The sequence below is a fragment of the Hyla sarda genome, chromosome 1, assembly GCF_029499605.1.
Source record: "Hyla sarda isolate aHylSar1 chromosome 1, aHylSar1.hap1, whole genome shotgun sequence".
Classification (NCBI taxonomy): Eukaryota; Metazoa; Chordata; class Amphibia; order Anura; family Hylidae; genus Hyla; species Hyla sarda.
Window position 1 is genome coordinate 480,578,156 of NC_079189.1, and position 12,237 is coordinate 480,590,392.

The window sequence follows — 12,237 nt, forward strand, 5'->3', positions numbered from 1 at the left end:
TGCCTTCTCTGTCTCTTCTGTATAAAGAGTACCCTGCTTGGATACGTCCAAGTCATTACTTTTAAACCATGTCTCAGTAACAGCCACTAAAACTACATTCTCAGATGCCATTATTGACAAAAGTTCATTGACTTGATTACCAAAACTTTCTAAAGGAAATCCAGAAAACATGACCTGTTGGGGGTACTTGAGGACCGCGCTTGAGAAACATTGATGTACACATCTATTTTCTGTTGCTCTATAGACGATGAATAGCTTGGCGGTGCACATGCATGGCTTACAGCCCATTTCATAAAGTGTCAGGGCCCCAGGATGGAGATTGTGGGAGGTCGCATAGTATGGTTGAAAAAACAGACATAGGGCCATCAAGTTCAACCAAGGAGCTGAAGGCAGGGGGTATTGGTAAACCAAGGGGAGGGGTGTGAACGAAGGGGAGTGGTTCAATTCCCCACGATATGACACTTATGCCAATCTTGTGGATAGGTACATTTAACTTGGAATACCCCTTTAAATTCGTATACTATTAAGCTTTGCATAGCTAAAACATTTTTAGGTTTTCAGCTTTTTATTGTCGGACTAGCTGAGGACCATATCACATATGTCCATTCAGGATAGGAACAGGATAGGAATAGAATAGGAAGCAGGTGAGGTTCTAAAGGAATAACCAGAAAACACAGCATTGTTGCATTTCATTATTTCAACATTTTTATTACTGTCCAATGTCCGGAATGCATATAAAAATAAGTTTTAAAAACGCAATTAAGGAAAAGTTCTAAAAATCTCAAACATAAAAGAGCACAGCGTTTAAATATAAATCATAAATAATAAGCTATCTGTTACACTTTCTAGTATACTTAGATGTCATTAAATGAGGCAAAATGCATATATAACAATCTTTGTACTAGAAAGACGCAGTGTTAATTGTGTTATGTTAACACATAGGTACATGATGAAACATATGCAACACTACTGAATGTTATCAAAGAGGTGGATTTTAAAATGGTAAGGTGTCAGAAAATTGTACTGAGCGAAAGTGCACCGAGTAATTAGAAGCATATATTTGACCGACCCACATCCCGAAGTTTGCATTTTTAGACAACCGTTCATATATAAGTAGTATCTTATCTCAATATGTACACACAAACTTAATTTGGTTTCTTCTTTAAATATTACCAGCACATTTCCTGAATACATAGACAGACATTGATAGAGGTCACTGCAATGCAGTGCGTCACACAACTATGTCCCGGAAAGGTCAGTGAGAGCTCATCCATGAATTGTACTTACTACACTGCATTAATACTCCCACTGTTAGCAACCTTTCCAGAATACAGTTAGAAAGCATACGGCAAAAGTACCTGGTAACAAACACAAGGTAGCAGCACTAAAACAAGTCAGCAGTTCATTCAATATCACCTTTATAATAAATTAGTCGAGGTCCCACATACCGAATTGACTAAGTGCAGAGATGGGTTCAGTAGAAAGAAGGTAGGTGAAAAAGAAGTGAATAGGGACTCAATAGCTAGAATGGAATAAAAAATAGATACATATAGATGTTCTACAAATGTCTGTGTACTTATTGTATATTTATTTAGTAAATTGTGTTTTAAAGTTTAAGAGTGGATCATGTTTCATTAAGTAATGCTTCACAGCAAAACTATTACTGCCTGTTCCCAACATACATGCACCTAGCAAGTAATTTCTGGTTGTACAAACCGCTGAACCCATGGGTACTCTTTATTAATCCTTTTGCAAAAATAGTAGAAAAGACCACATCTTCTCTATGAATTTTCCAAGCATCACGTCTTGTACGACTATGGGTATGCGTTGGGGATTTAATGGATGTGGAAGTTAAACTCTCACTCAGCATGTAGCTATTGATGTTCTAAAAATTTTAATGAGTTCTATCCCTAGTCACGCATTCTATATACTCTGACAATATATACATGCAAAAACCAAGTAACCAATATATTTATTAAGGATGGGCATAGAAACAAATATGTTTAAATATTACGTCTGATTTGCCAACATCAACAGACTTCTTCTGAAACAGCTGTCATCTTTTTCAATATTATTTATTAGATCACACCAAAGGCACTGAAATGAACAATAAAATGATAGCTATACTGAGGGCTAAGTTAGAGGGGTTATGCAGTAAGAAAAAAACCAAAGCTAATTTCTTCCAAAAACAGCACCACAACTGCCCGCAGGTTGTGTTTGGTATTATAACTTGGCTCCATTTACTTCAATGAAACTGAACTGCAAAACCACACCCAACCTGGAGACAAATGTGGTGCAGCTTTGAAGAAATCAGCTCTTTTTCTCTAATGTTAGATAACCCCTTTAAGGATATAACAAAACCCATAGATGTAGAACTATGTTTTCTGCACATATCTTTTCAGGAGGTCTCATGATTAATATGAGACTGCCATTCCTAAGCCCCCCAGGAAACAGATTAAATTGCTGGCAGCTATTTGCTCTGGTTCAAATAGGGGTCCTGAGCTAGGAGTCTTGTCTACTATGACGCCTATATGCCCTACATAGAGGTTGTGCCAATAGGATAATTGTTGGGTCCTAGAAATGTAAATTTATGTGGGTTTAGAGTACTTTTGTATTTTTCTTGCTTTTTACTTAAAAAAAAAAAAAAAAAAAAAAAATTGATATATTCCCCTCCTTCCATTCCAACTGCAAACTTGTCAAGTCCTTGAAAGTAATTGTTCTAATAGGTTCTCAGGCATTTTCATGTACGTCAGGGTACTATTTCCAAACAAGCTATGTACAAATATAGCTGTGAGGTGTTCAACCAAGCAGCGATACAACAGATCAGTACATTAAGACATACATGCTCTGAATACAAAACGTTACTATTACTTTATACAGTTTACTACATTAGTTACACGTGACAATTCTTGTTTCCCAGGTAAAACGTATCAAGAGGGTATTATATGTTTTCAAAAATAATTCTATATTACACATAAAACCTGTAATACCAATACAGCAATCTTCATGAACATCTCCTATGGGCTTTCTACCAATGAAGTACAATCAGAAGTAGTGAGTAGAGATGATGTTCTTAGATAAATTAAATGCCCAAGACTCTTTCTAGATAGCAAAACACAAACAAGCTTTCCTTTGCCCAGTTCCGAACATAATCTGACACACCAGGGACTTTTTTATTTTAACTTGTAAGACACAAATTCATTTAATATAAGTTATCAAATAAAACCAGCATACATTTGGTTGGTAACCTATCCATGCACTTCCTTCAATATCTTCATGACCTCCTGGCATAGTAAAGACAAATTTAACTAAACAGAGCACAGGATGTTTATGCATACAATAATGTACATAATAACTTGCTGGAGAATGCACATCAATAGTGTTAGTCACGGCCATAGATTACTACTCCCAGAGAACAAACAGCTGGAGCAGTAAAATAAGACTGTCCTAATATCCTGTGCTCTGTTCAATGGGTTTTTCTATACAATGATGAAGTACCCTTTAAGAAGAGCCCAGTCACTGGGTTCAACATTGGCTATATAGAATTTCAGTCTACAAGGCTTTGTGCAATATAACATATTAAAATAGAACCACATTTTATAACTAGAAAGGCTTGGAATGCACTTATAATTTTCAAATTATGATGATACTTCTCATAGATTATCGTCTTCAGAGTTCTAATAGTCACAGACTAGTCCTCTTCATAAACTGTTTTAGAAAATGTCCTACTAGGACATAAAAGAAGCTACTGTCCGTTATACATAAAAGAGAGTATACACATACAGTAATTAAACTGTTTTAGAACGCAAAGCTTATGTTATGTCATCTGAAAAATTAATTAAAAACTATATATAGAAAGACATTCGACGCTAACCCAAAAAAATGAAAGACATAAATTGACAAAATGTTTTTTTTTTTCTCTAGGTATTTGTAAAATAAACCTATGGGTGTAAGTAAATAGTAATGTAGACTGAGTAAGGTATCTCTCAAGAAAATCATTCAGTATCAAGACAATATCCCCAAATAATGTTATTGCACTTATAAGCCATTGCATTAAGGATTCTTGGCATAAGCTTCAACATCCCACTATGTAATATGGAAACTCAGCTTAAGAAATGCTTAAGAGTATTGTTCTACTATTATTATTCAATCAAGTATCAATGGTAGAGGTCATCCTTACCTGACTATATTTGCATTCCTATCGAAATAAGTCTACTTGTTCACTGGAGCTAATGGCACCATTGTCAAATGACTATTTGATATTGTTCGTCATATTCGTAAAATGAATAGTGGGTAAAGGCAAATATGGCTGCCTCCCTTGTATATGGATGCTATGAATGAATTTAGATTACCAATTGAATATCACTAAAGAATTAACCTGAGAAAATCTATCATAACTAATTTGTTTTATTATTCACGTACAACAGGTCTCTGAAGGGCCAGTAACAATCATCCAAAATCCCCAAACAAACACACAACCAATGAACCATAAGAAAGATACGACTATATCATATTGGTGCAACTTTATGCATAAAGATAGAGTTCATTCAAAGTAGTGTTCTACCATTGTGTGCAACACTCACCTTTAATGCTTTTGACATTACTATAACTGTACAGTAAGGTCCGTATAATCTGCTCATTTGTTTCAATACACCAATATGGTCAATTTTTTTTATTTTATTGTTGGAATAGCTGTCTTGTTCAAACCCTGTGCATTTTTTCTAACAGACATTTAAAAGAAAAAAATAATATATAAAAAAATAACATTTATGACAATAGTGTGAGTAGCTTGGTGGAAGACGGAGAAGCAGCATAAGTTATCGTCAAGATGGAAGAAACTAGAAACTAAAGGTTTTTGATCTAAAGTCCTAGCTGAAAGGCAGATTGTACATTCTATACAAGTTTGTAAAAAAGGGGGTATGGATGAAGTTTGGTTAATTTTCAAAAAGGCACCTCAAGGCTAAAGGCTTTTACAAATCTAGAATCCTTTCACTGGTCAAAGTAAAAACAAACACGCTTTTATTGCTGCTTTTCAAGTAGCAAAGAAACAAACTTCCATGTATTTGAGTCCCATACATAGGAATCTCCCTTATGTAGCCAGGTTCCACCGGTAATGTAACAGAGCAGAAAAACTGCTATAGATTCTCAAGTGTGGAAAAAGTTACTTTCTTCCGTGTGCTTTCAAGTCTGTAAAATCAAGAATTAAGAAGTTCTGGGGGTTTATAGAATGTGATGATGCCTGCACTCCAGCCACTGAAGTACCATTTCTCTGGGGCTTTGCAGCTGGCAGCATTTAGGAGTAGAAAGTAAGGACGCTCTGGTGATTTCCACGGACAAGCAGGATGGGTGGGAGATCTTTAGAAAGTACCTCTAGCCAAGCCATGTAAAGTGCGCTGGACACAGCACCTTTTCTTGCAACTGGCAGACTCCTATCAGAAAAGAGTTAAGCAGTAAAGATTTAGTTAAAAATACAAGTAGAGTACAATACGATCATATAATAGGTAGCCTATACATAAAAGGTGCACATAATATGTATAGGCTCAGTGGAGTCACTCCGGCCCGCACATCATGGACATCGGGAGTGGGGACCTGTGTGTGACAATCACACAGTGATCCCAGCGCTCACTTACAGGGGATAGGCGTGGCGGAGGTGGGGCATTACGATCCCCAGCCACGACTATCCGACTGTTGCTGACCGCACAATAAAACTATTTTCCTGCTGATAAAGTGTGATTAAGAGCAGCCAAAAGGTATAGCTGCATTACAAGTGTCATCATCTATGCCATCATGGTATTAGTCTGGGGGGTACAATATCCATGACAGTTGCGCTTTAAATTGGATAACTGGGACTTTAAAACTGATGGCCCATCTATATTAGATCATGGGGTCACTTTTACCACCCCCACTGATCAGCTGTTGTGGTGATGGCTTGATGAGTGTCATGTACTTTCACAGTTCGCTAAGCACAGCTCCATAATTTTAGCAGCGAGTGTGCCTGATATTACAGCTCATTCCCAATCACACAAATAAGACAAAGTTGTAGTTAATGTTACTAAAAGTGCAGAGCCAAGTCTGGTAAACAGAGGGAATAGCATTCACTAGAGTACCTTGCCCCCTTTAAATTCTGATCAGAGTGTGAGCCAAGATACAGGCACCCAACAACCTAATATTGGATATTAATGTTAAAGTCTCAGATAACACCTTTAATTCTCAGGAGTACATGCCTATAAATAACCTGAACTGAAAATAATGATATATCAAATGTTATGTTTAAGGCAATCAATGAGTACTGCAGCAAAAAGTAAGTCCACAGGATAGGGGATAAGTGTCTGATTGCAGGGGGTCCGACCACTGGGACCCCCCGTGATATTCTGCATGGGCCCAGGCTCTGTTAGAGGAGTATGTGCTGGGGTCGGCACATGCTCCATTAATTTCTTAGGGAGTGCAGGAGATGCCCGAGTACAGTATTTGGGTCTCTTCGGCGTTCCCATAGAGAATGAATGGAGCACGTGCCAAACCCAGCACGTACTCCTTTCAGAGAGAAGGGGCCCATGCAGGAGATCGAGGAGGTCCCAGTGGTTGCGACCAGACACTTATCCTCTATCCTGAGAATGGGGATAAGTTTTTTTTTTGCAGTACCGCTTTAAGGTTGGATAACATTTTGGTTTAGCAGCAGTTTTGCAAATAAATATGTTTTCCGATTTTCTAAGAACTATACTATATATACTTTTGCATCCCCACAAATAATTGTTAAAATATTTCACATATATTAATATAAAGGAGCCTAAAAACTATTCATGCAATTCTATGTAGCATGGTACATAAAAGTCTAAATTATATTTCAACTTACATGACAATAACATTGGCTGTACTTGAGTGCTCCTTCAACAATTCATTTAACCGAATCTGACGGTGAGTCTGTAAACCAGAGGAGAAGATATTGTACATAGTCAGGAATCTACAGTAGACAATACAAATCTGCAAACTGAACGGACGTTTTCAGAAGATATATCATAATAATGGATCAGAAAATATATTCTAATAACCATGTGCAAAAGTTTATGCTTAGTGTGGCTTTTAAAGGATGACTTGTCCTATTTTTCTCCCCAAGAATTATCAGTGGTGAGAACAGTTACACTTTACAATGTTGTTGCTCAACTGATTTTATATAAAAATATATCCAATAAGATGGAAATGGCCTGGACCTGTCAATATAAAAGTAATGTAGGCAGACACTTCAAGATGTTTAAACTCTACTTGACATGTGTTGGGATTTTACTATTTGTATGACAGAAGATAGATATGACTAAAGATCCAACATTTTTATTGAACACAAATAGCAAATCATTACAATACATTTAAAAGCACATAAAATGCCATAGCTGTAATCCACAGAAACAACTTGGGAGTACAACAGAGCTTAAAAGTGGGGGCTCTATTAGTGCAATACAAGGATGCCTATAGCAGCCAATAGTAAGTAAACTCAGATTCTATGCAAAGTGCTTAATAAAAATTGCCGCAGAGTAACAGAAGGGATAAAATCCCATAAGACAATACCAGAGCACCCACACATAACATTAGAATACAAGTATAACTATCATATCACCAAGGGGTTTGAGACAGAGTAGGAGCCATCATCACCCAAAGTTTTGCACAATTAAATGGGTACTCTGCTGCTCAGCGTTTGGAACTGTTCTGAATGCTGGAGCCGGCATCGGGAGCTCGTGATGTCATAGCCCCACCCCTTCATGACATCACACTCAACCTCCTCAATTCAAAGTCTATGGGAGGGGGCATGACAGCACCCCTTTAAGGCTTCATCCGGGGCGTAAAATCTATGTTTACTTACATTGGCTGCTATAGGCATCCTTGTATTGCACTAATAGAGCCCCCACTTTAACCCCTTAACGATGCAGGACGTAAATGTACGTCCTGGTGATGTGGTACTTAACGCACCAGGACGTACATTTACGTCCTCAGCATAACCGCGGGCATCGGAGCGATGCCGGCATCATACAACGGCAAGTCCCAGCTGTGGATCGCAGCCAGGGACCCGCCGGTAATGACGGACACCCGCGATCCCGCGGATGTCCGCCATTAACCCCTCAGATGCCGTGATCAATACAGATCACGGCATCTGCAGCATCGCGGTCACTTAACAGGATGATCGGATCATCCAGCATGGCAGCCGGAGGTCCCCTCACCTGGCTCCGCTGCCTTCCGGGAGTCTTCTGCTCTGATCTGCCTTCCCGCAGACCAGAGCAGAAGATGACCGATAATGCTGATCAGTGCTGTGTCCTATACATAGCACTGAACAGCATTAGGAATCGAATGGTTGCTCTAAATAGTCCCATATGGGGACTATAAGAGTGTAAAAATAAAAGTTCAAAAATAAAGTAAAAAAAATGTGAAAAAACCCCTCCCCCCAATAAAAACGTAAATTGTCCCATTTTCCCTATTTTACCCCCAAAAAGTGTAAAAAAATTATTTTATATACATATTTGGTATCGCCGTGTGCGTAAATATCCGAACTATTAAAATAAAATGTAAATGATCCCGTACGGTGAACGGCGTGAACGTTAAAAAAAAAAAAAAAAAGTCCAAAATAGCTGCTTTTTTATAACATTTTATTCCCCAAAAAATTAATAAAAAATGTAATAAAAGTTTTGTATAAGCAAATATGGTATTAATAAAAAGTACAGATCACGGCGCCCAAAAAAATTAGCCCTCATTCCGCCGCTTATACGGAAAAATGAAAAAGTTATAGGTCTTCAAAATAGGGGGATTTTAAACGTACTAATTTGGTTAAAGAGTTTGCGATTTAAGCGCAACAGTAATAGAAAAGTGTATAATCATGGGTATCATTTTAATCGTATTGTAACAGAGAATAAAAAACACATGTCATTTTTACCATAAATTGTACGGCGTGAAAACAAAACCTTCTAAAATTTGCAAAATTGCGGTTTTCTTTTTAATTTCCCCACACAAATGGAATTTTTTTGGTTGCGCCATACATTTTATGGTAAAGAGAGTGATTGCATTACAACGGACAACTGGTCACGCAAAAAACAAGCCCTCATACTAGTCTGTGGATGAAAATATAAAAGAGTTATGATTTTTTTTGAAGGGGAAGAAAAAACGAAAACGTAAAAATAAAATTGTCTTAGTCCTTAAGGTCCAAAGGGGCTGAGTCCTTAAGGGGTTAAAGCTCTTTTGTACTCCGGAGTTGTTTATGTGGATTTCAGCTATGGCATTTTATTTGTTTTTAAATGTATTCTAATGATTTGCTATTTGAGTTCAATAAAAAATACTGGATCTTTATACGTATCTTTCTTGTGTTATGTATTTTGTGTAGGAACCTGTTACGATCACAGTAGAATATTTCTGGTATTTAACTTATCTGTATTACAGGTAGAGTGCTAAGACTAACACCTGGCTCATGACATGTACAGAAAGGAGCCCCCAGACTTCGAATATGTGCACTTTTACTCCCTTTACTCCCTGAAATCACAGTGTTATCAACAACTTCACTACTTTCCAATATGGAGATTTTCCGTTGCTGCTGGATTCTCATATAATCCAATAACCATTTTAAACAGGTCTTTAGTTCTCTTTATTAAAATTACATCAGATGTAATACTACAACATATTTATAGGCTGTATTAGCCTCCTTTTCTTTATAAATGAATGATCCTGATGAAAAGAGCCTGGTACAGTATAGAAACCCTATACTGTATTACTGTCAGAAAGAAAAGAAATAACACTACAGGGCACCAATTTAATTTACCTTCAATGCTACATTGCCACAGCTTTAGCCTACAGCGATAGCCGTTCAGCTATCTTCTGCTCTCCCATAGAGATATAGGGAGGGGGCGTGTCGGCCACCGTTTTGTGCCAGGGCCCGTACAGGAGATCGGGGGAGTGTTGGTGGTCCTTGCGGTCGGATCCCCCCGTGATCTAAAACTTATCCCCCATCCTTTTGATAATGGATATGTTTTTCCCCCATGATACTTCTCCTTTAAGATTTTAACATAGTTAATTACTTTGTTCTCTGGAAGGGGAATTACTGTAACCTTCCCTAATAAAATTTTGAATCACCCCCTTTTTTTAAATAAACTAATGTAATCAAAAATAAACCTAATCATATGTGGTACCGCCGCATGCACAAATGTCCCAAATACTATTAAAATATAATGTTAGTTAAACCGCATGTTCAATGGTGTACAAGTAAAAACAAAGCTCAAAACTGTGCATTTCTGATCACTTCATTTACAAAAAAAAGAAGAATAGAGTTATTGAAAAGTCCCATAAAAATGGTACCAATAAAAACTACAGATCACGGCGCAAAATATAAGCCCTCATATAGCCCCGTATGCGGAAAAATTAAAAAGTTATAGGGGAAAGAATAGGACAATTTTAAACATACTAATTTTGGTGCATGTAGTTATTTTAAGTAGTAAAATAAAATAAAACCTATATAAATTGGGTAACCTTGTAACCATATCTACCTATAGAACATAAGGTGTCATTTTTTCTGAAAATTGCACTGTGTAGAAACGACAGCCCGCATAAGTTACAAAATGGCGTGTTTTTTTTTTCTTTTCAATTTCACCCCACAAAATGTTTTTTTGGTTTTGCCATAGGTATAAAAACATTTTAAGCGTTATGATTTAGGGGAAGAGGAAAAATGGCCTGGTCCTTAAGGTCAAAATGGGCTGTGTCATTAAGGGGTTAAATTAGAACACAGCTTCTCTAACCCCCTTGTTATTCTTGAGGGAAGCCATGAATGGACTTGGAATAACTAGCACACCAGGTAATGAATGGAGAAGATGCTCCCTGTTCTGGATAATAAAAAGCGGTCCTTAACAGCGAACATATTAACAATGGTTGTCTTTTTAGATAACTCCTCTAAAGACACTTGTCCATGTAGTGTGTGGTAGAGATCTTAATAACCCCATTGCTTCTTAGAATGATAATTGAAGACATAAGAGATACCTTTGTCTTATAAAGTTCTAACTCATTATCAGTTATTCTCCACGGTTCTTCCTCTTTCATTTTGTCAGCTACATCCTGTTCCATTTCGTCTTCGTGCAACCTGAATGGTTCAATCATCTCTTCAAAGGCTGCCACACTGAAGAGAACAGAAAAATATAGACACACTGTAAGCTGCAATCGGATTTCATTCTTGTAGTGGAAATAAGAGTCAATGTCACAATAAGGTTTTTTAGAATTACCAACTCAAACAAAAGTCATAGCTTTAACATCAATCCATTTGACATTATAAAAAATAAGTTATTATTACGTTAATTAAAAAAAGTGTAAATCATTATTCCGCAATCAAACAAAAACAGACAAGTTTGCAAAGATCTATGGAAATCAGATCATTTCCATACAGATCGGCTCAACAAAACAAACAAAGTAAAATTGAGTGTGATACAGTAAAACGAGAGCCAAATCCAGGATTTGCCACAGGTGATCATGACAAAGTAATGCCAGATAATAAACACTGTTCAGAAACAAGAATCCGGATACTTGGCAAGCACCATGCTTCTTTACAGTAAGAAATGAAAGGTTCCACTTTCGGCTTTGATGTTTTTTTTTCTTTATTAGTGTCTTACATCTAGAGCTAACATGAAAGTGTACAGCCTGTAAAACAGTGTGCCAATTATACCTGCAACATGGAAACATATCGGTCCTCATTTACTAAGACTGTTGGTTTTTATTAGTGTGGAATGTTATTTTAGACTTTACTATAAATACAGTGCCAGGGGAAAGAGAAGTACATTGTGTGTCCTCTAAGGGTTAAAAAAGGGGGGATTCAAACTTATTTTCACATTTGATTAACTTTTTTTTCACTATTTTTTTTAGTCTTCTCAGGGGACCATTACATCCAATCTTGCCGTAGCACAGCACTGATCAGTGTTATTGGCACTCCATTAGTGCAGGCTGTCATGGCTTTCTGCACAGATGGAGCACCGATTGAACAGGATGGAGCCTTGTAGGAGACTTCCGCCTTTCCTAACAGCTGATCGGGACTCCGTGATTTCATCACAGTGGTCCCATACAGCACCCTAAGCTAACCAGCACAGCTATTTCCTGCATTGAGATGCCGTAATCAACTTTTAAATAAAATGGAAATGAATGGCCTATAAATGAGTCAAAGCCTTTGCAGCAATCTAAATTGTCTATGCTAATCGATAGTAAAACTCCGTCCATTCAATATCACTGTGTTTGACA

At 37.3% G+C, this 12,237-nt stretch overlaps 1 protein-coding gene across 2 annotated transcripts in view; it reads right to left on the minus strand.

Annotated features, from left to right (window-relative positions):
- Positions 1-1,955: 1,955 nt before the first annotated feature.
- The window catches only part of SLC12A2 (solute carrier family 12 member 2), a 137,854-nt gene continuing 127,572 nt past the window's right edge, over positions 1,956-12,237 (minus strand). For both annotated transcript variants that reach the window (XM_056537297.1, XM_056537298.1), the window contains 3 exons: positions 10,996-11,131; positions 6,851-6,918; positions 1,956-5,429 (listed from right to left, as the gene is read on the minus strand). In XM_056537297.1, the coding sequence (XP_056393272.1) occupies positions 5,294-5,429; positions 6,851-6,918; positions 10,996-11,131 (340 nt within the window). In that variant the 3' untranslated portion in view covers positions 1,956-5,293. The remainder of the gene's footprint in view (positions 5,430-6,850; positions 6,919-10,995; positions 11,132-12,237) is intronic.